At 39.4% G+C, this 24,384-nt stretch overlaps 1 protein-coding gene across 1 annotated transcript in view; it reads right to left on the bottom strand.

Moving 5' to 3' along the window:
- LOC122561187 (G protein-coupled receptor kinase 5-like) overlaps positions 1 to 24,384 on the bottom strand; it is a 233,515-nt gene that overhangs the window by 18,054 nt on the left and 191,077 nt on the right. The window contains exons 6-12 of the mRNA XM_043712718.2: positions 19,946 to 20,038; positions 18,149 to 18,212; positions 17,701 to 17,841; positions 14,084 to 14,274; positions 6,060 to 6,097; positions 4,413 to 4,502; positions 692 to 900 (exon numbers count right to left, since the gene is read on the bottom strand). Coding sequence (XP_043568653.1) covers positions 692 to 900; positions 4,413 to 4,502; positions 6,060 to 6,097; positions 14,084 to 14,274; positions 17,701 to 17,841; positions 18,149 to 18,212; positions 19,946 to 20,038 — 826 coding nt within the window. The remainder of the gene's footprint in view (positions 1 to 691; positions 901 to 4,412; positions 4,503 to 6,059; positions 6,098 to 14,083; positions 14,275 to 17,700; positions 17,842 to 18,148; positions 18,213 to 19,945; positions 20,039 to 24,384) is intronic.

Below are 24,384 nucleotides of genomic sequence, written 5' to 3'. Positions count from 1 at the left end.
AAGCTAAGTGTGTAAGGGGTGGCAGGTAAGTGGGGTAGTAGGGTGCCAAGTGGGTGTAGGTGCCAGGTGGGTGGGCTTACTCCTTCCAAACCTTTCTGCGCTTTCACATACTGCCTCTGCAAGTATCCTTTGAAATAATGCACACTATGACAAAGAAATGATCCAAAGAGAAACAAAGGCACAACAAGTTGGCTGGGGGAGGGGAAAGTGAACAAAACAAAAACAGAAAAGTGATATTCAAGAAGAAAGCAAAAAAAATACAAATGAAAATGGGACAAAGAAGGAGGCAGGTGAAGGAGAAGATTGAATGGAAAAGTGATATTTCAGAACCAGGAGTCCCTCTCCAATAGCAATACTCTACTTGAGCAAAACGGCAGCCTGAGCCAATTGGATGAGTGAGGCATAAGAGGAGGGAGGCTGCATTTTTTTTTAAAAAAGGGGATGGTGCAGAGCAAGTGATATTGAGAGAAAAGTCCTATGGTGGAAAGACACAAGACAGTTTAGCGCCCCATGTCATATGATATTTTGGAATGATCTTTCATATTACTAACTAACTGCAATCTCCTAATTACAAAATATAAAAGAGAAATTAGTATACATTAAAAATATGTACATGGGATAGCCAAGTGTCCTTGATCAGATCTTGATTATATTTAAGGCATCCATGTTAAATAGCACTTCCAGAGCTTACCATCTTGCAGATAGATTTTGCCTCTTCAGAGAATTTGTCGGTGTAATTTTCTTCTGTTTCCAACACTCGTCTGTCTACTTCCTCCCTTTTCACCTTCTCCTTTCGTCCTCTAAATGGAGACTGACCAGCAATCATTTCGTAGATTAAGCATCCCAGACCCCAAATATCAGGGCTCAACGTATATCGCTGATTATTTAGCACTTCTGGAGCTATAAATGAGAAATGCCAAAATTAAAAGCTAAACACAGGCCAGTAAAAGTACTTCTTAAATAACAAATTGAGCAAATGGTTGTGATTCTTAAGCACGGCTGCCTATGGCCAGTAATTATGACCAAGAATCTCTTATGTTCAGGCTTGTAAACAGACATCATATTGCCCTTTAGCTTTCTTTTATTTTATTTGGGTAATTGAACAAGTACATGAAGAAATAGCTCACGTAAGGAAACTGGTTCCTCTTGCTGCAGATGCTGTCTGACCTGCTGAGTATTGCCAGCATATTCTGTTTATATGGATGTAGGTTTGCTCGCTGAAAATGAAACTACATCTAGAACCTCAACCCGAGCTATAAATCTTTCAAAACTTGCTAATTCTATTTATACTTCAGTTTCCAAATCCACAACATTTTGTGTTAATTGTAGTGTTAGTACGTACAGGTGAACTAGCAAGACAGTTACTTGAACACATATAACAAGACACTTACTGAAACAGGAGTACAGCATAAGTATATTTGTTTCATTATAAATAAATCTATTCCAAGTCTGGCTCTGGTTCCTTCCTTTGCCATATGGCCAGTAAGAATATAATATTTTGTATTTTCTATTCATTAATGTTACCCCATGACATTGAAGAATGCACAGAGCCAACTATGAGTTTTGGTATTTTTATATTGATGCCAAATATTTAGGAATTCTAATCTGCATAATCAGAACAAGAAATAACTTAGTAAAATCAGCCTCCCTTAAAAAATAATATTTCAAACTTATGTTCATGTGTATTTCAAATATTGTGCTGCAAATGCTGGTTAGACATCCATCAGGATTAGGAATAACAATTGAAATAAATTCAAATTCAAAGTTGGATCCTGTGATATCACAACAAGGTAAAGACTCACATTAATTCGCAGTCTGCAGCAGACTGCCAGATAAATAGATTTGCTTTCCTGACTGATTATGATGAGAGTGTCATACATTCCACACTAGACACCACTCTGGCCAATATTCCACTGAAGAAGGGATAGCTTGTTTTTACTTTGTTCAGGCTCCAATGCAAACAAGAACTGTAAGTCTTTAAGCGACACGGTTTGTGATCAAGAGGTTAGGGAACAGGAAATAATTTTGATTAATGTTCTTCAAAGTAAACTGTAAAATGTCAAATTATTTTTATGGAAATGTTTCAGTCAATAAATTATGTTAGGCTGAAGGTGCATATTGCTTGGCTTCCAATATTCCCTTCACTGACACAGCAAATGCGCTGGGTGGACTGCAGCTGCACCTTTCTGCAGGTTGACTAAAAAAACCTTTATTCCAAAAACACAAAAATAACTCTAAGTTGCTTTCACCATTAATTTTAGTAGATAGTAGGTTTGCTAATTCCATTGTAAACTAAGTGCTCTAACACAGGTTCATGTGCAAGATTACACAAAGTGCATAGATGGGCTTCCCCGTGGCACTACAGTAGAGTTTTAATGCATGCTTTAAAAGACATATTACGACAGCATATTGATTCACAGTAGCAGCATTACTCTCATTGTTATAGAGAAAATAAAGCGGTTCAGATGAAAGGAAGATGAAGGTTTTACGAGACTGATTAATGATTTGCTTGTTTAAAAGCTAGTATAGCTATATTGTGAAGTTAAATTCAATAAAAGCGGCAGCTAGGACAGCTGTCAAGGTGTTTGGCTATGGTTAACACTTACAGGTTCATTCACATGCATCAGATGTTTCACTCTCCAATGAACCAGACTGCATCAAGAGAGATGCTTGACTTACACTCAACTTGACCAACACAGGATCAGGCATTTGCACAGTATTAATCATGACATGAGACACATATGAGAATATACTCCCATTGTTTTTTTTAAACATAAGAAAATAACATTTTAAACTAAAAATACTACTTCTACAAAGTTTTAACAAAATAGAAGACAGTGGAAGGTTTCACATCAATGTGTTCAAACATGTGGCATATGTCTTTGATGATAGTATTTACAATATATCAAGATGGAGACAGATTTGAATTAGAACTCAGAGGGAAAAATATGGCCAGTGTGAAAATAATTTTTCATCAACCTTTGAAAACACCAGTTTATAATTTCTCATGCAAGATACACAAACAAAACATCCATGTGAACAGTTCATTTGTCATATGGAGAGGATTTTCAAAAAAAAAAACAATTCAAGAATAGATGCTGGGGGAAGAATCTAGAGCTAGGACATGATTACAAAATAAGGGTTTTCAATGTAACGCTGAGATGAAGGGAAATTTATTCTCTCACGAGATCATTAATGTCTGGAATTCTCTATCCTATGGAACACCGGAGGTTGAGCCACTGAATTTATTCAAGGCTGAGTTAACTTTTTTATCTATAAGGGGGCTGAAGGTTATGGGGGAAAGCAGTGAGGAGCCTCAGTCAGAATTCCATGATGATGTTGAATGGCAGAACTGACTTCAAGGGCTAAATGGTCAACTCCAGCTCTTATTTCTTATATTCATTGATATAGCTAGTTTTGGACTTAATCTAAGAATAGCTGTTGCTTGACTGAAGATTAAGTCCAAAACTAGCTATATCAATGAATATAAGAAATAAGAGCTGGAGTTGACCATTTAGCCCTTGAAGTCAGTTCTGCCATTCAACATCATCATGGAATTCTGACTGAGGCTCCTCACTGCTTTCCCCCATAACCTTCAGCCCCCTTATAGATAAAAAAGTTAACTCAGCCTTGAATAAATTCAGTGGCTCAACCTCCGGTGTTCCATAGGATAGAGAATTCCAGACATTAATGATCTCGTGAGAGAATAAATTTCCCTTCATCTCAGCGTTACATTGAAAACCCTTATTTTGTAATCATGTCCTAGCTCTAGATTCTTCCCCCAGCATCTTATTGGGTCAACAAGTTCAGAATCATATGCTGCAATTAGGTCACCTCCTATTTTTCTAAATTCCAATAAATAGAGGCCCCAACTGATCAACTATTCCTCATAAGACATCACCAAAGACTTAACCTTATTTCAAATGCCTTCAATACAAATATTTTTTTTTTCAATGAAACCAGGAGCGACGCTCCGAAAGCTAGTGTGCTTCCAATTAAACCTGTTGGACTATAACCTGGTGTTGAGAGATTTTTAACAAAAATCCTATGCAGTACTCTGGTTCGTTTTCAGCAATGGTCTGTAGAGGTGAAGTAAAATGTCTTTTTTTCAACTCCCTTGCATTAAGATAAAACATTCAATTTGCCTTCTTAATTACTTGCTACACCTGCACGGTAAGGTTTTGTAATTCATGTATGAGGATATCCAGATTTACAGTATTGTGGACTCCCTCCATTTAGATATAACTTTTTAAAAAAAGTACGCCTTCTGATAAAGTTGGTGAGATAAGTCAGTCAGCACGATTCCATCATGCAAAATTCCACCACAACTGCATCCTAAAGATTCATAAACAGAAAATAAACTGCTAATTTCCAAGTCAAATCTGTAAAATTAATTTTGGTTGAACACTCACCCATATATCCTACTGTTCCCACCCTTCCACGAATGGTTTCTCCTTCTGGAATTTTCACAGCTAAACCCAGATCAGATATTCTAATGTGACCTGTAAGAATGCAACAACAATGAATTAGTTATTTATTTGATGAAAATGTTTTTACTGCAAGCATCATCAATTGAACAGAAGTAAACTAGGAAAACTGCTTATATTACCGTAGTGCAGGCTAATTTACATTTTTGCTAGTATGACATTAATAAACATTTTTTTGAATAATAAGAGTCACTTCCTCTTTATTAGTGCTCTCATCTCTCTAACAAATACAATGGACTACTATCCCCATATGCAATTAGGTTCAACCCTGTAGTCTTATTTAAAAAACAACTTTTGGTACATTATGTCCATTTGATATGAAAGACTGACCTATAAAAACAAAGTTAAATGAAGATACGTAGTTTTAAGAAAGTGGTTTTTTATTATTCCATGGTACGGTTATTTCAAAGTTTCAACTTTCAGACACCAGATACTGGAAAAAACTAACCCTTTAAGATTGAGGTCCAGTCAATCAACTTATATTTAGATTATGCCTATCTGCAAAGTTGATAATGGAAGGAGAGAAGTTCGAGAAAATGAGATGGCTGAAATATTTTGTTAAACATTAGAAATAGATTCAAATAAATACAATCAAAACAGATGGGATGGGTCAAGATAGGGAAGTCAGGGTATTCAATAGCCAATGTAAATTTAAAATCATAATTTTTGATATTTAACATTATTGTGATTGATATTTCTGCCACCTAAATAACTTTGTTAGTGGAACATTAGTATTTGTTTTAGCTACAACATGAAAGCTATATAAAGAACACTGGATATTCTAAGCACCTACCTATACGTCAGAGATAAAGGATCTTGGTTTCAAACACATATACAGTTACAAACAAAACAGAAGCTTTACATATCCCAATATAATCTACTGAAACTAACATATCTGATCTTCCAATGTTTATCTTATCAAAAAGGTAGACATCTATCCACTAATGCCAAGTGGTCTTGCAACAACATTTTCACTAATATGGCTTTCAAATAGATAATTTAATTCCTTCTCACTCGTTACTCCTGTACTTCTGGTTTTGGCTGGAATTCCCCTTCCATATATTTCTTTTTGTGAGTATACTATGCTGGAAGCATCCCCAGAACTACTGGAGTATAATGCCAGGGACTACAGCAAGACTCATGCCAGTGGATTCCTTCACAGTTCTTTCCAATGGCATTTAGCTGATCAAAAATGTTTTATTACATGTCCTAATGTGCAATGTATTTCTTTCCATAATAGCATAAATTCTGTAAAATCAAAACTCCACAGATGTGCAAAATTCTGGAGATAAACTGCAAGTAAAATGGTGTTTAAGAATCAAAAGTAAACAAGATGATGTAATTGTACCTGTGGCGCCATACAACATATTAATAGTTAAAATGTAATAAACTCATGAATAGGCTAAATATTTTATAAGGCTTTACATTTTATATATACTTATATGCCGACATATTTTTATTACAATACAACTGATAGCTGAGTTAAAAAAAAAACAAAATTATGCAGAGTGATAATAAAATTGACCCCAAACTACATAATGATTATTGCATTCACAGAACTGGTTTACTTACCATAATCATCCAATAATATGTTTTCAGGCTTCAAATCTCTGGAAAAAAAATGAAACAAATACATAAAAGGTTACACACCAAACAATCAATCAAAGTATTCGCAGCGCAAACAGGCCATTTGACCCAAAAGATCCATGTCAGTTTTTTTATGTTCGACAACAATCTTTTCCCAATAGTTCCACTGTCATTTCATTTTATTCCTTTCTGCTCATGTGCAATTCCTCCTTAAAGACATTAAAATTCTGAATTTTGACTGGTTCAGGGCTCAGGTAAAAACAAGGACTGCAGATGCTGGAAACCAGAGTCTATATCAGAGTGGTGCTAGAAAAGCACAGCAGGTCAGGCAGCATCCGAGGAGCAGGAAAATCGATGTTTCGGGCAAAAGCCCTTCATCAGGAATAGAGGCAGGGTGCCTGCAGACTCTGGAGGCACCCTGCCTCTATTCCTGATGAATGGCTTTTGCCCAAAACGTCGATTTTCCTGGTCCTCGGATGCTGCCTGACCTGCTGTGCTTTTCCAGCACCACTCTGATCTGGTTCAGGGCTCAGTCGCCCATTTACATTCTACCATCATTCAACCCATTTGTGTGCCTTCAGATTTACCTGGTTTGTAAATCTCCAGAATTTTCTGGTCAATTTATATGGAGCCACCATTTGCTCTGCAGAATGGCATCACAACCTCCCTACTATTTTTAAAGATTTGCTCATGAAGAACATAAAACTCATTGCACAAAAATAGGAATTAATAATTGCTCTTTTGTTGATGTGACAAATGGTAATGTACTCTCTCTGGCCCAGAAATGAAAAGAATTGAACTGAGTCACAGTCTACAATATTGTTTAGAGCTTTAAGATCTTACTTTGCTTCTTGGTCTCATAATCCAATCTTTATTGTTGTCTTTATTTGGTTTTGCTGACCTTAGTTATTTCTTGGTTTAATTATTAATTCCCATTGTTCAAGGACTATTAAATTGATTGAAGTTAGTTCACACTTTCAGCAAGTTACACTGTAATTCTTGGTGTTAATGGTTCCAAACAATGTTGCACACCAAAACACACCCTGCTCCAGCTAAGTTTAGCTCCATGTATCAGTACGTATTTAACAAAACTGCTGTGTTGACTTGATTTGATTCACAATTACATTGCTATCAACTCAAGTTTATACAATGGATGTGTTTCAAAATGTACCTTTAACACAAAGTAACACAAAACAGAGAGATCAACACCTCAGCACAAAAATATGCCTACATGATTTGGTGGCACATGAAGAAAAACTCAAATAAGAATTGATTTACGTGGGATGGCAGTTTTATCTCCTTTTCACAATATCTTAAAAAAAATGACAGCTGGTGTTTGAGACAAAATAATAAACAAGTTACTACCGTGGGAAAGTATGGAAAGCAGTTTTGTGTTAGCGACTAAGTAGATGTTTGAGACAGTTTGATTTTTGTTCAAAAGGGGACAGATCCAATAAACAGGGAGTGATCAAGGTGTGTCTTGCTGTTCATTGCTGGATCTGGAAAACTCAGACAGAGGGGAACAGTTGTCAAAAGATATAAAGTTTTAACTTGACAAGATGAAAGAGGAGAAAGTGAGGACTGCAGATGCTAGAGATCAGAGTCAGAAAATGTGGTGCTGGAAAAGCACAGCCGGTCAGACAGCAGCCAAGAAACAAGAGAGTTGACATTTCGAGCAGAAGCTCTTCATGAACAGCTTATGATCAAAACGACGACTCTCCTGCTTCTTGGATGCTGCCTGACCGGCTGTGCTTTTCCAGCACCACACTTTTTGACTCTGAAGGAGAAGAAAGAATCCAACTGAACGCTGAGAGCGACTTTGGGAATACTCCTGTCAAGCACGTGCCCAAAACTTTGCACAAAATATTTTGTAACCGTTGTCCTGAATTTGAGAAGATCTTGCTATTGTAGAGAAAATGACATGGAGACCTGAACTCAGAAGTTTGGCTCACTAAGCTGCCACCATCTTAGCCAGGGGAGAAACGATTGAGGGCATATTCCAATTTTGCACACCTGTGGTCCAGGTTGACAACTGCAGCTGCATCAGTCAGATCTGATTTTTGCTACAGAGATATCTAGAACACAACTTATGCACTTTAGAAAAGATCTAAACTCACTGGATTTCCTTCACTGGATACTCTTTTGAACATGTAAGGTACCCTCCTGGATGTAGCCCTGGGAGACCTTTGGAAAAGGTCATGTGCCATTGGGATTGTTAAAAGTAGATATAAATATACATGCAAAGTGGATAACTCATTGGAAAAGGCAAGCTTGTTGGAGACATAAGGAGAGCTATCAAAAGGAGATCGTCAAGGCATCTAAAGCCCCTGCCATCTAAATATTTGAAAAAAACTGTCTGCAGTGTTTAAAAGAAGATCACTGTTTGCAATTTTACTCAAATTGTTAACATAAGCCCGACAGCTATCATTATAGGCGAAAGTGAGGATTGCAGATGCTGGAGATTAGAGTCGAGTGTGTGGAGTTGGAAAAGCACAGCAGGTCAGGCAGCATCCGAGGAGCTGGAAAATCAACATTTCAGGCAAAAGCCCTTCATTCAGAAGGGCTGAAGGACTTTTGCCTGAAATGTTAATTATCCTGTTCCTCGGATACTGTCTGACCTGCAGTGCTTTTCCAGCACCACACTCTCGACAGCTATCATTATAGGATTAGCACAGCATGACCAATTTAGCCACCTTTCATTATCATCACAATAAGAAACCTGCCACTTCACAATTTGACTGACAGCTCCAAGCAGTCATCAGGGTTTTGAGACTCTAAAGCCAAATGCTTGTTTTCATAAGAGATTAAAGCAAATTAATTGTAGTAAATGAGTTTTTAATTAATTAGCATTCCCTTTTTAAATATAAAATCAACAACAGATTGTTAAGAAATGTAATTAATCTCAGTGTCCTACTCATGGTGGACACAGGGTGAGTTGGCATGGTGGGTAACAGCATGAGTCTTCAGGGGCTAAGAGCTACGAGGTGGGTAAATAGACACAAGTTGTCACAGAAAGTATGAGGCGTCACTAAGGGTGGGTAAAGGGGCATGAGTATGCAATGGGTGGGCTATGGGGTGTGTGGGTACAAGGGGTGAGGGCCATTTTCTGTTTGATTCATATCTTCAACAAAGTGCTTGAGCACCAAGGTCAGCCTTTTGCCAAGCCCACACTTGCACACACTGAATTTTTTCTGAGGATCAACCACCACGACTTTCATTTTCACCCAGCCCCAGGATGAAAATCCAAACCTCCATGGCCCATTTTCTAGGTTGGGTTTGTAGGCCCAGGAATAATCTGGAGTGAGAGCTCTCGACAAGGGAGTCAAAGTTCAGACTGTCTTGTTTAGGTTCGCCAGTGAATGCTAAACTTCCCTTTTTTCTAGTTTATCATTTTTTTTGCCTGTTAATTACATTTTGGTCTATTTTGACTTTAATTTGGTTTGGCTACAGGGAATGCCCTATAAACTGAGTCCTTGTCCAGTGGTTGATTTCAGTTAGTCATTCGAGAAACTCAAAAAAAACTTCGCAAAAGTTGTCAATCGCTATGGGGATCGTTAACAGTACCAAGCTATCCCATTTGAAGAAATATTTTCGCAAGTACACAAAGCAGTCTGCTTGTGCACCTTTTCATTTGAAAGATGACATACCCTTCACACTGCCTTGGTGATAATGGCTGGTGCTGACTCCAAAAGTGAAGGTGTTAAGAGCTAAAGAGATATTTTTGCTTTCTGTTTGATCAGCCTATTCTCTGTATCACGTTGACTATGTGCCACAATTCTGTTATTATCTGAGGGCAAAACTATGTGTTTGATCACCAGCTGGTACATTTCTCTTCCTTCATAATTCACCAAGTACTTGCTGTTTCCATGCACAGATTTTTCACACATCCAATCACTAAATAATGCACTAGTTCTGGAACAAGCTGCAATAAATGGATATCTGTTTGATATATTATTCTTTCATGTTTTTTAGGGCACTGAGCTGTTTTTGGTCCCCACCTAATATAGTTTTAGAAAAAATACGTTAAATAGCACTAGAGCGCTCATAATCACTGCTGCAAAGGCACAACAAGTCGAAGTTTCATGTTGCATGACACGGAGTGAATGCACATGGAAAGTTTCTGTTGGAGATTTTCCATGTGCTCCTAACACATGCCGCTCTGATAAAGAAGTTCATTCATGCACGACTGTTGGGAATGACTTCAAAGCTACATGTCCCAGGTGACAGTGCTAATGTAGTCAGTATTTCAGTGATCAGTTTAAAATACCGGTGAAATAAATATTTCCAGCCCTGGCAAAGTATTGTTTTCATAAAAGACTTTTGTTCTGTGCTTTCTGCCCTCCAAACCAAAATCACACTGACCAGACATTGGGAGCCCAAAGAAAGGGGAAGCCTGCCCATCACACTTGCTGCAGATTGTGTAAAGGAGATGAACTTATTCTGAAATGTAACTTGTCTGAGATTGCAGAATGCCTTGTACTTGAGCTTTGATGGAGGAGAAGCTCCATGTGAATGACCTGAGATACAAATTAAAAGGAAAATACCAATTTATGCAACTGGAGTTTTAAAAATAATGATGCAAGTACCCATTGTCTCTGCTCTGAGTGGAAAGGTACAGTTTTTGAGTTCTTTTCTCAAACATCTTGTGTTATTGATCTTTGATTTTTATTTTGAACGAGGTTTTGGAAGTGGTACTTTGCACTAGATTAGTTTTTCATTATCCCAGTCTTTGAAGTAACGTTTCTCAAGACTTCCTCATAGTATATACATACATCAATCTCTATTTAAGAAGGTTACCTTATAACCCACTCTTATTTTGTCAATGTTATTCTGTCACTATCAGATTCTTTCCTACATCCCTATGAAAAAGCACCTTGAGTCTCCTCTATGCCCTTTGGCAGTTCCACTTATTCACTATGTACTGTGGAGCCTGTCAGTCTGTACCATGTACTTTAAGGCACTTTCACAATTTGCAACTTTCAAATTGCTTGGTGACTCAGAGATTCAATGGTTGAGTTTTGAGTTATCTACATTTTAGATTAAACAAAAATTTGCAGCTCACCATTCAGTGTGTCAGGCCTAGAGTTGAAACTATTGTGAATTCGAACATGTATTTACACTCCAAGGTCAGCAATGCGGGAAGGGAGCTCCTGCTCTTCAATGGAACAGAATTGACAGTCTATTCTGGACGGGACTAATGAGACCCCTGGAGAGGGTACTCTCCACTGCAAGCGTTTGACACTTATAACACCAGTCTGATGTCAAACAGGTTCAGGAGGTCCCCAAATTAAATGTGTTGTGCGTGCAAACTTTCCCAATAGGTTTAAATTCAGTAGTGGCAAGCAGAGTACGGTGCACGCAAAAAAAGCAAAGATGACTGAGTACTCTCCTAGCAACAGGAATTTAAATTGGAGCCAGACAGCTTAAAGGTAGTGCCAGGTTGGAACAGGCACTGCAGTGATCAGTCTCAGATCAGGAGCTGCAGTATCAATTTATCCTAACTTTATGAAAACCACCTGTTGAGTTAGATTTGTTACCTCCACCACTAAAGGAAGGCTAATGCTTTCACCAGTCTGTTGGCGTTTGTCTGGAAATAATACATTGCAAAAGGAAATGGACAGATTTCAATGAAACTTGCTAGATAGGTAGGGTAAGGCTCAAAGACGAAGTGATTATCTTGGGAGAACTGTATTCTTAATGTTTTGTTTAAAAACAAACAAATTTGTTCACATTGGGAGGTGGGACAAAATAACTCTGTTAATATAATGTTGCGGGTTGTTTTAGAATTGTGAGCATCATCTCCACTACTGTGCTGAAACTGTCACAGCTGTCAAAAGGTTTTCAGTGCAAGTTGTTGGGGTTGACGAGTCTGAAGTCTCTTGAGTGAGACAGAAGCTGATTAATGAAAAGAAATATCAAGCAGACAAGGACAAGCCACCTAATTACAACAATGTTGAGTTAACAGCATGGGGCAGAAGTATCTGCTCTACTAAGTGCCGTCTTAGTTATTTTGGTTTCCATATGTTTTGGTATCAAAGTGGGCCATATTACAAAGATGTTTTAAAACGTGTGTGGACAAAGCATAAGTTAATTGATAATGACACCCAGATATGGTTGAGCTTCTCATACGTGCATAGCTTTAGTTAGCTGTACTCTACTATTGCTGTGAATGGTTGGTGCGGATTGGGAATTTCAGGTGTTGAGTTTGAAAGATCAATACCACGCTGATGTTTAACCCATGAAATTTACTTCTGGCTGGGACGAACTGGTATGTGGCTTTATAATTGACCGATTGTGTTACAGTGACCTGTGCCACTGTCTCTGGCTGTTTGCTGTTATTTCCAAGAATAGAGATCAGAACTTGAAAGAGATCCCTCATTGTTATAATCTGATAGATACTGGCAATATGCCTAGCCCACTGCAAGTGGGTTCATTAGAAAACATAGCTCTCTAAAAAGCTGCAATGAAAAGAGAAAAAAAAAATATTCAAAGGGTTTTATTTCAGAGAATAATGCTGTGGTCAGTTAGATAATAATTGAAGGTTAAATTTGCAAGTATGTAGCATAGATCCCCTCAAACATACAGATTTAGAGGTCTTGATAGACAAAAATTGGCAATCTGTGTATAGTAGAGCAAGTGTGAGATGATGAAAGATTTGTTTTGTCCAGTTGCGATCTAGTGAGGCACAGTTTAACAACAATCTACCTGCTTGGGTAAATGACTTCTGACAACATGACAAGAAGGCAGGTTTTCTCGGAGCCAGTTGTAACAGAGTTCTTTAAAAACAAACTCTCTCATTTAAATCTCGTGCTCTGCTTATTCAGGCTGATAGTTTGAACGATGTTGGTAGAGTCAATGAGCACTCTTCATTTTCAGGTCACTGATTCTCTTCACTTGTAGTCCTGAACTTAGAGTTGCAATCTGAATGAACTCAGCCACAGCAAGGAATTAAGTAATCCAATCATTTACTGCCTTGGAGAGATTCACCAACGGCTGCTGCAAATGCACAGAAGCTCCCGATGCATCTTAAAAACATTCAGGAAGCATGTCAATGTTTCAGAGATAACTCTTCATAAAAGGTTAGCACTTGAAGTTGGCAACTTCAAAATATATCTCAACTGGGATTTTCAGGTGTCCATGGATTCAAACGGGAGTGAGCACGCTCTGAAAGTATCACTCTCAACTGGTATGTCAGTTTTCTGACATTGCTCGGAGGTGCTGTAATTTACCATCTGAGAAGGGCAATTAAAGACTTGTAAAGTTCTTTCATGAGCTTGTTAACATGTAAGGGAGGGCAAGATGATGATTTACAAGTTGTAAATCATCAAACCTGCGCAGCCTGGTGCACAGCAGTTGGGTTCAGTGTGGGCAGAAATTAAAGGGCTTTTACATGTTGAAAAAAGTTGAGACTGGTGGAATTGTGCTCCATTTGTTCACTTGTGTGTACATTGTGGTTACTGGCCCCATGATGCTTTGCCTCTCCTCAGCAAGGCAGAGAGTGGCAGGCTTCATCATGGCTGCCACCTACATTTGTTGTGTTCACTTTGCAGGCAGTTCCTGCCTCCCGGTAACAATCAGAGTCCCAGTTGGGCACCAAGATTCATTCCAGTCCAATTAGAAGTATTTACATTTGAGGATGCATTGTGTGAGTAATGCTGCTCAGAGTTCAGCCTTGGAAATTAATTGGGTTAAGGTTCCCAGCTCTGTACATCCAGATGCTCAAGTATCATCTGTATATTTAAAGCAACTACCAGTTTTTGACTCCAATAACTGGTGAACAATCATACATTAATTTAACAAATTGGATTTGCTATCGAGAGTTCACAGTCACCATCCAGCTGACATTGAATAACATAAACAATACATTCCAACACAGAACAATTATTTTTGAAACAATAAAGAGGGGCAGAAATATTTCCTTAAACAGGTATCTCATTGTAGCTTAGAAGCAGCAAGAGACCCCAGACAAGGAATGCCCTGCAATGTGGAACATGTGGAGCTCCTCTCACCTGTAAACAATGTTTTCCTTATGGAGATCCCCCAGGCCACAACAGATCTCAGCTGCATAAAATACAGCACGCTCTTCTTCAAACCCTGGGTTTCCCATGTTATAGATGTGGAACTTCAAGTCACCCCCATTCATTAAAGTCAGAACTAAGCACAGTGCGTCCTTTGTTTCATAAGCATAAGCTAAATTAACCTACAAACACAGCAAACAGAAAAGTAGGTAATTAAACAATACCCACGAGTAGTTACAAAGCAAAATCTAGTCAGGCGAGTGCAGATGGCATCATAAAAAGTCAGTAAAGCTTGAGTGGTTTATGGCATGATCTGAATTCCAGCTATTAATATTCATAAAAACATGACAGTTTTAAGTTAAGGGATAGAATTTCCCCCAGTTCTAGTGAAAAGGCAAGGTGAGTAGAACACTTTAATTCATGTGGGATTTTTGTTTCCCATATTTGATCATCTAAACTTTCCATGCCTCCTGAAAGCTTTTCTTTTGGCTGCGGGTGGGTCCTGTGTCAAGAGTTGACTTATTTATATCGTCGCAGTGTTTTTGTTTATGAATATTAAAAGGATAAATCTGCTCTATAGTAAAAACTTATGTAGGTGACTCCACCCTCTTTATGAGGCAATAACCCAACCTTTGTAAGTTGCCAATCCCAGGTGGCAGAGCCATTGTAAAGAACCACAGGTTGAAGTGCAATCACAGCCACATATCAGTATCCCACCATTCAGTGACATACCATGACACCATCTACATAGAGTTGGTGGAAAATTCCAGGCTGGATACACAATGGTTATGTTCATGCGCCATTTCTGATCAGATCACATGCAGTATTTAATTCAATATTTGATTGTTATTTTGTTTTACTGTCCCTGTGTATCTCAAATTTTGTGCTCATTCTGCAGCGCGCTCAAACATTTTCAGAGCAAAGAAGACAGACACCTGAATTAAGCAGCAACACCAGGCTCTTAAATCAGACAAAAAAAATTAGGAAGTGGTCTGAAATTGCATATTGCATTGATTAAGAAAATCTAGACCAGCTTGCTAAATTTATTATATTTTTCCCTCTTCTATGACAAATTGTCTTCTATGCTCTGAAAGCATCATTTCCATGTGGGTGTGGGTGTATGGCTCCACAGCATCTGTTGCTCTTTATAAGAACTGGGAGGAGGAGTAGGCATTTCAGTCTCTCAAACCTGCTCCATCATTTAATACGATCGTGGCTGATCTCATCTCAGCCTCAACTCCAATTTTCTTCCCGCTCTCCATAATCTTTTAACCCGTTACCAATTGAAAATCTGTCTCTCTTTTCCTTCACTTTACTCAATGCGTTGGCATCCACTGCAGTATGGGATAGTAAATTCGACATATTCATGACACTTAGAGAGAAGTAATTTCTCATGTCTCTCTAGACTCTCACTCAAAGGGGCACAGTGTAAACTTCGCTGGTAATTTTTCAACCATGAAGATGGCCGTTGCTGAGTTTGAGCCGATTTTTGTCTGTAGTAGGTGACGTTTCCTGAATCCCCAGGAACCAACTGGCTACTTAATCAATGGGAAGGTACAGGATGAGAGCCCCATTGTCTTCCTGCTTAACTTCAGAAGAGCAACCTTCCTGCACTGGCCAACTAAGGGCTACTTGGAAGGCACATTGCAACACCAAGTTGGCATTTGACCAGAGGTGGGAGGAGTCGGGTCATAATACATGGGCATTCCCTGGCAGCCTCTTTCTTAATTTGTGGTGGGGCCCTCCTGATCAGGCTCCTCTGTGGCCCATGGAGGGCCTGACAGTGGCAAATGCCACCCCTACTAAAAGTCGTCTGCCCCTTCAGCCTTTGCTAACAAGGAGCAGGAACCTTACTCATTTGTCCCCAGTAATCTTCAGTGGCCCCAGCAAGTCCATCCACTTCAGTTAACTTCAGTTTGCATGCATTGCCCCTGGTCTTGTTTCTCCTTCAGTCCCAGTAGTGGCCACCTCCTCTGGTAGTGCTGCTGGGACTGAAAAGCTTCCAGCTATCTGATTGGCTTGTCATTCATGGAGATAGGATAGAACCCCCCCAAAGATCTTGGGACATTGGTGTTAGGGAGGTCACTGACTGATTAGGACTTTATCCTGTTAAGGTCCAGAGAAATTTGCATGGGGTGGGAGGTTTTGCAGGGGGTTGCTGGGAGGGGGGAGGTAGTGGCCATTAGTCTTCTGGCTAAGATAGCAGGCATCATCTAACTTATTATTTCCAGCCCAATTTTTCCCTTTAAAGCTAAGCAGTACAACAATCGGGAGTGGGATCCTTAAGCAACCGTTCCTCTATAACCCCCAACTGAAGACCATCTTAGCTATCCTGCTATTCTGGGTGAATGCGAACTGAGTACAAGCAAGATTCAGAGTTGTGACACCAATCATATGTTAGCTAGCATCTACTTAAAGTGCAGAATGATAGAAGTAGCTCTTAGGGCGTGTCTGCAGAATCTAAACCTCATGCACTGCAAACAGAACTCGAGTCTTATATAACATACAGATGTTATATTTAAATATTAAGCATTTTATTGGAGTGTCAACACTACCACAGACTTGAATGTGGAAAAATCTGCTCAAAATGTTTCACATGAAAAAAAAGAGTATTGTATGCAGTTTTCATTCTATTTTCTTAAAGCCGTACCCAGATGCAGAAATATGTTGGAGGCTGAACTAAGAAAAGCATGTAGGATACTGTCAAACAATGTCACAGCTGTGATTAGTCAACTGATTGAACAAGGGTTTTGCTCATTCCTCAATCACGAGAAATCAGTTTATTCGATGAAGCAGGCACCGCAGAAATGCTACTTTTATTCTTTCTGAAATACCAGAAAATATTCTCAAATTTAGCACTGATTGAAATCACTGCAATGCATATTTCTACAAACACTACTTCTCCACTTTAATAATTATTTGTTAGAAATTAATTTTTTAAAAAACGTGATGGAAGCTTTTACCTACAAAGCCAACCTAGCCTTTCACTTCAGTTGCCTATTAAACTGGCCTGTAGGTCCACTATTTTCAGCCTTTATTTTGGAAATCCAGTACTTTTTTGTAATCTTATAGCATCAAGCTGACCAATTGGTTTAAAAAGACCATACATTTATGTTTGTGTGTCCAGCTACACAGATGAGTCACTGCAAACAAATATTCAGTAGAAAGCCAATGGCAAATGAGAAAAAGACTAAACAGATTAACAGAAATCTAACTAAATTCAAATTACAACCATTAGCTTCTCCCTGCATGAAATGATGTGTACAGTTCCCAACATATTCACTATTTCAAAGAAAGAATCTAAAGGATGATTCGTCAATTAAGTTAAAATCCACCAAAATATTAAGACAGCAAATAGTATCGTTTCTGCATATGTTGCATTGTTTACTTAGTGCTGTTGAAGATTAAACATGCTTAGCATAATCTCAAAACAGAGTGGTGGACAAAATTATACATTTCTAATTGTGTTGTATGAGGCACAAAACAAGGACGTAATAAACAGAACATTCAACACTCAAAGGCAAATCGGTTCGGATTCTGAATATCGTTCAAGGTGGACTGTACACACCTGTCAACATATCACATGGTAATGATACTCAAATACTTACTACAAATCTACTGTTTACTTTTTCTAAAATCTGCTTTTCATTTAAAGCCATCGCCTCTCCTTTTCGTTTCTTTATTCGCTTTTTCTCTAACTTCTTACAAGCATACATTTTCCCTGTGGCTCGCACTTGACAAGCACAGACCTATATTGAAGCAGACAGAACAATTAGTTCTATACATTCACCTGTATTTAGAACAATAAAAATGTTAAGGCCTTCAAAGACATATAACCTCTAAACCTGGATTAATAGTTCAGCAGGTTGCATGGATGATGAAATTGCATATATGTTTTAGAATTTTGACTGAGGCCACTAAAATATTAGTTAAAACATTTTGGAAGTCATTTAAAAACATAAACGTAATTTCAAAGAAGGCATTTTTCTTGCACTTAATTTGAATTCAAGAAGGAAGAAAATACTTGAGCAGAAAAGCGCTGCCAAGATATCTTACCTCACCAAAGCCACCTTTTCCCAGTACTCGATATTGCCGAAATGTGTTTTTCGTCACAGCTTGTCTGAAAGAAAAATACAACCTGAGCAAAAAACGCACATCTTTGCTTTTGGGATGGATGAGTGGAGAAACAATTTAGTAGCAGATAAGTTCTAACATTGGCTCAAAGATACTAGAAATTCTCCATCTCCATTTTCTTAAGCACTTCAACATGCTCCTCTTTGGGCCTCATTTGTTTTTCAATAGGATTAATTTAAGTAATATTATATAGAACATATTCACCCATTGATAATTTTTTTTTGCCATCCAATTGTTAATAAGAAATATGCTTTATGGCTGACAGTATTACCTCAAAGACTGAAGTATCTTTGTAGCTTTTTTTTAAAAGAAAGAAGTGCAGTTGCAAGTCCTCTGGCCTGTGATTCAAACTTCCCGTCAGCGGGAATAGCCCACTGGAGCTCTGGGGTAGCTACATTCTACAAGGGCAGCATGGTGACTCAGTGGTTAGCACTACTGCCTCACAGTGCCAGGGACCCAGGTGTGACCCTCGGGTGACTGTCTGTGTGGAGTTTGCAGATGCTCTGCGTGAGTTTCCTCAGTGTGCTCCAGTTTCCCCCCCTATAGTCCAAGGATGTGCAGATTTGGTGGATTGGCCAGGCTAAATTGCCCATGGTATCCAGGGATGCACAAGCTAGGTGGATTAGCCATGGGAAATACAGGGTTACAGGTTTATGATAGGGAGATGGGTCTGGGTGGGTGGGTCTTCAGAGGGTCAGTGTTGACACAATGGGCTGAATGGCCTGCTTCCACACTGTAGGGATTCTATGACATTCAAGAAACCTATTCTTTGGGCTTTCCTAACCTTGCAAAAGCACCCACTCCCGTCACGCCAGCCCGCAGAGCACAAAACCTGCCCCCCTTGCCAATATAGAACTAGTTTCCAGACTGAAGTCTAGACCAATGTTGCTCACACTCCATCAGTTTCATTCATATTACTACTGAAACAAAACAAATCTCATCATATCCAGAGAATTCTAAACAAAATGTCTGTCTCTTAGCAGCAGTTTTAAATAAAAAGCAGAGTTAAAGTTTGATTCTATAAATGCACAGTTAATTCCCTTTAACATTTTTTATGACATTTTAATATATTACATTTCCCCTTTAAGTACCAGGCTACAGCTCTTTAGCTCACCAGGCTTTAATATACATACTGTCAAAGCAAACATTTTCCATCTGGTTCAATGTTGAATTATGATTTTTACAAGTTTTAGCTCTGGTTTCAATCATTGTTCCACTGCATTAATGACAATCCTCAGTTTGCTTAATAGCATAGTCATAGCACTACTAAATAATTCATTATACGTCAGTAAGCAGGCACCAAACAAAATGCAAGGTATCCAGCAGATTACAAATAATAGAGTGAACTAGAAAAGGTTTAATAATGTAGAAAGATGGATGGAGGGAGAAAGCCTGAAAAGAGGAAACTTGCGATCTGCAAACAGTTTGTCTCTTATCCACATCCAAGGGGTAAAGAGCAAACAATCATTGGGAAAAAGTACGTATCGACAATGTATACATGTATTGAACATAAATAGATCAATTTGATGGCCTTCATGTTTCCCTAACTCCAAAATCTCTCATTAACAAGTTTCATTATCAGCAGGTAAAATAAATCTGTTGTAAGCATGGCCCCAGTTTGTAGTCCCAGTTTAAATCTTTTGACTGTTCAGTAGCTTTAACATGCTTTAAATAAAAATGCAATGTAAAGACACACGTCTTTGCTTCCATGAGCCTTACCTTTCCAGCCACTTCCACTGTAGAAAACGATCAAAATACATGCTTTCCTGGTATTCATTAAATGGTTGTCCACTGAGATAATCGTGCACTGACCTAGTTTACAACATTATGAAAATACAATCGAAAAACATGTTAATTTGTGTGAACTGACAGGAATAGTAATCTTGCAGGAATCGTGACAAAGATTGCACATTATTTCAGGTGTGACCACAATAATCTACAGCATTATTTGAATCAAATCATAACACAGGAGACCATTTGGCCTATGTTGCTCATGCTTATTTTGTGTTACAGCTATCCAATTAATGCCACCCTTCTGCTGCTTTCCCATAGGACTTTAGTTCTAATCCCTTTAAGCATTTAGCCAGTGCCAACTGGGAAGTTATTGTTGATTCTGCTTTCATGACCTTCTGAGGCAGTGCACTATAGATCACAACTCTTTGGGTTAAAACAAAAAAAAATCGTCATGTTAGCTCTGGTTTTCTGCCTTTCACCATAAATCTATGACCTCTGGTTACTCACTTTTCTGGAAACAATTTACTTGATTTACAGTATCAAAACTGTTCAGGATTTTTAAATAGCTTGACCGAAACTTTTAACTTCTCCATGGAGAGCAACTCTCAATATCTCCACATTGGAGTTGACGGAGCATCATTGAAATTCAAAGGAGGAGGCCATCAGTCCATTGTGTAATCTTTAGTTTGGCTGAGCAAGAACCCAATCTCACTTTCCAACTCCATGGTATTGTTCTACTAAATCTCTCTACACTATCTATCCAGCTTGACATCCTTCCTAAAGTGTGTTTGCAAATCGAATACAATACTGCAGCTGGGGCCTAACCAATGCCTTATAAACATTTTAGCACAACTTCCTTATTTTTGTATTCTATTCCTCTATTAATAAATAGAAAAATCTCATATGTTTCTCAACAGCTTTGTCAACTTATTCTGCCACAAAGATTTGTGCACATACACCCACAAGTGCCTCTGTTTGCACTTTAAAATTGTGCCATTTAATGTAAATTACCTCTCATCTTTCTATACCAAAATGTACTGCTTCATATTCCTCTGCATTAAATTTCGTCTACCAAGCGGTTTGTTCATTTCACCAGCCTTTGACATCCCTGGGATCGTCCCTATCCGACTCATTGTTTACTTTGGATAATTTGCTAAGCTTCCCAGGCCCATGTCATTGATATGAGATTTAACAAAAAGAACAGCTACCCTAATGCTAGTTCCTGTGGACCACCACCTCTAGTTTGAAAAGCAGCCATTCACCATACTCTCCACTTGCTGTCCTTTAGCTTTTCTTGTCCTGACGTCTAGTAGGAGGAAGTGAGGACTGCAGGTGCTGGAGATCAGAGTCGAGAGTGTGTTGCTGGAAAAGCACAGCAGGTCAGGCAGCATCCGAGCAGCAGGAGAATCGATGTTTCACGTATAAGCCCTTCATCAAGAATTCCTGAACTCTGCCGGATAGCAAGTCTGGGTGGATTGATTGTTAGAGATTAAAGGAGGCTGCTCCTCATATTTTTTCCTACTGAAATATGCTCCCCTCAATTCCCAAAACTCAATCCAACATTCTTGCTGTTGGGCTGAAAACAGACTTATCTAAGATTTGGACAATTCAGGTATTCCTTTTGCTGTTTTTAATAACATTGTTTATCCAGTCGTTCATGGGGAAACTGAAGCTTCCCATTAGCTCCCTAAAATAGTTCTTGCATCTTTCTAGAGTTTACCTGCAAATTTGTTACCTTATTTCTTTCCACTATTCGGTGGCAGTCAGCACATACCAACAGTATAATAATTCTCCCACTGACTATTATTTTCCTCAACAATGTTTGACTACATCATCCTTCTCCAGCATTTTAACTGTTTCTTTGGTATACTTTTTAAAAGTCATTCATGGGTTGACAGCATTGCTGGCTAAGCCGGCATTTATTGCTCATCCCTAATTGCCTAGAGGAAGAGCCAACCACATTGCTGTGGGCCAAATGTGTGTAGGCCAGACCAGGTAAGGACAGCAATTTCCTTTGCTAAAGGACATTAGTGAACCAGATGGATTTTTCCAACAATCCACGATGGATTCATGGTCATCAACAGACTCTTCATTCAGATTTTCTTTTACTGAATTCAAAATCCACCATCTGCCATGGAGTGATTTGAACCTGGATTCCCAGAACATTATCTGGGTCGCTGAATCAACAGTCCAGTGATAATACCACTGGGCCATCACCTCCCCAACTGCCACACTCGGTCCTACTTCCCTACTTTTCTGGCATACCTTGTTATCAGGAAGATTAAATCCTCAATCCACTAGTTTAGAAAAATATCTGTGAAACTGCTTTAATCTGTATTTACCCAAATCAAGGTATTTGGTGACACAGTGGCTCAGTGGTTAGCACTGCTACCTCACAGTGCCAAGGACCCAGATGCAATTCCAGCCTCGGGAGACTGTCTGTGTGGAGTTTTCACATTCTCCCTGTATCGGCGTGGGTTTTCTCCACATGCTCCAGTTTCCTTCCACAATCTAAAGATGTACTGGCTAGGTGGATTGGCCATGATAAATTGCCTGCAGTGTCCAGGGATATTTAGGCTAGGTAGATTAGCCAAGGGAAATGCAGGGTTATGGGGATAGGGTGGGGGTGGCGAATCTGGGTAGAATGCTGTTTGGCAAGACGGTGTGACGTGTTGGGCCAAATAACCTGTTTCTACACTGTAGGGATTCTAAAAAAGACAAAAGTTGCCCCACTGCAGCTGAAGTGTTTGCATGAGATTCAGAATGCACAGCCTGGCATGAAGCAAGTGTTCTCCGCCTCATTAATTAGCCTACCTTTGATCTTCCTTTTGGGTATTAAGGAATGCAAATTGCCCCAAAACTCTGGAACCTTCCTACCTTCCCTTCCTCTGCCTCACCTTGTCTCCATCCTTCTCCTAACCCCATCTCTTCATGAGTGTTTACTACCCTTCTGACTTCACTCTCTTCTGAAAGCTCTGTGGCGTTGAACTCTTCTTTTGTCACTTCCCGTCTGTGCCGATTTCTCTTGGACAGGAGTCTTCTCCCTGTCCCACAGACCCCTTCACCCGTCTTCAAAATACTCCCTCCACCTGGATGCCTCCCTCTGGCCTTTTTACCTGCACTCGACCTGTTCATTGAGAACTATTGACATGATATCAGTTGCCTTAATTTCGCTGCTCCTCCTCACCAATTGGAAACTATCTCCATTTGAACTGACTGCACTCTGTTTCCAGATCCCAGATTCAGATCCAGATCCCAGATTCAGATCCAGATCCAACCCTGACTTTGTAATTAAGCCTGTTGACAAGAGTTGTGCTGTTATCTGACGCACTGAATTCTTCATTGTGGAGGCTGCCAGCTCTCGGGCACCTCTGACCTCCTTTTGGATCATCGAACATCTGGCTGTTGTGTCCATGACTGTCACGAACCTCATCCTATCCCACTATCCCCAACCTCCACGCGGACAGTCCCCAAATCCTAATAAGCTGGCTTCTACTTCCCCAAAATTCACTAACAGGACTGCCTGGGCAGATCCATTGTTTCTGTCCACTCCTGCCTCATGGAACTTTTCCCTTTCAATGTTGACTCAATTTTTTTTTCCTTTCCCCTCATCTAGTCCCTTCCCAGTTGCATCTGCAATTCTTCTGATGCTTTACATCAGTTTCATAATTTCTTGTTTGTTGGAACCGACCACTTTTTTTAACCATGTAACCTCTCTGCATGTCAACTTTCCATCAGGAAAGTCTTAGACTCTCTACTTTTCCTGGAAAGAAGATTGAACTATCCCCATCCACCACTAGCCTCCTCTCTCTGGCCAAACTCGTCCTCATTTTGAGCAACTTCTCCTTTAACTTCGCTATCCGTCTGGAGATCAGAGGTATGGCTTCAGTTATACCTTTGTGGAATACATGGAACATTCCTGCTCTGGTTCCTCCTCCCAACATCCCCGGTGGGTCGATGACATCATCAGGGCTGCCTCCCCCTTGACACCTGTTTCTATTTCCAGTGACAGGCTGGCCACTGACATCCTCTACAAACTCTCCAACTCCCACAGTCTACATCCTCTCACCCTGCTTTCTGCGAAGACTCCATTCATTTTCCCAGTTTCTCCATCTCCATTGCATTTGCTATAATGATTCCACATTCCTCCAAGGTCATCAAAAGTTTCCACCTTTTCCCGCAACTGAAGATTCCCCATCACTGTAGTTGACAAGATGCTTAGTCATGTCTGACACATATCTCAGACTTGTGCCCTCACCTCTTCTCTTCCCTCCCACAACACAAATAGGGTCTTTCTTAGTCCTCATTTCCTGCCCGAACAGCATCTAGAGGATCATAAACCACCGTTTCAGCCACCTCAAGTGGGTTGCCACTATTGGATGCAGATTCATATCTGTCTCCTCTCCATTGTCAGCATTTTGCAG

Source organism: Chiloscyllium plagiosum, unplaced genomic scaffold (assembly GCF_037043375.1).
Source record: "Chiloscyllium plagiosum isolate Xiang-an unplaced genomic scaffold, Cpla_swu_hap1 HiC_scaffold_22, whole genome shotgun sequence".
Lineage (NCBI taxonomy): Eukaryota > Metazoa > Chordata > Chondrichthyes > Orectolobiformes > Hemiscylliidae > Chiloscyllium > Chiloscyllium plagiosum.
This window is presented reverse-complemented; position numbering and strand designations above follow the sequence as displayed.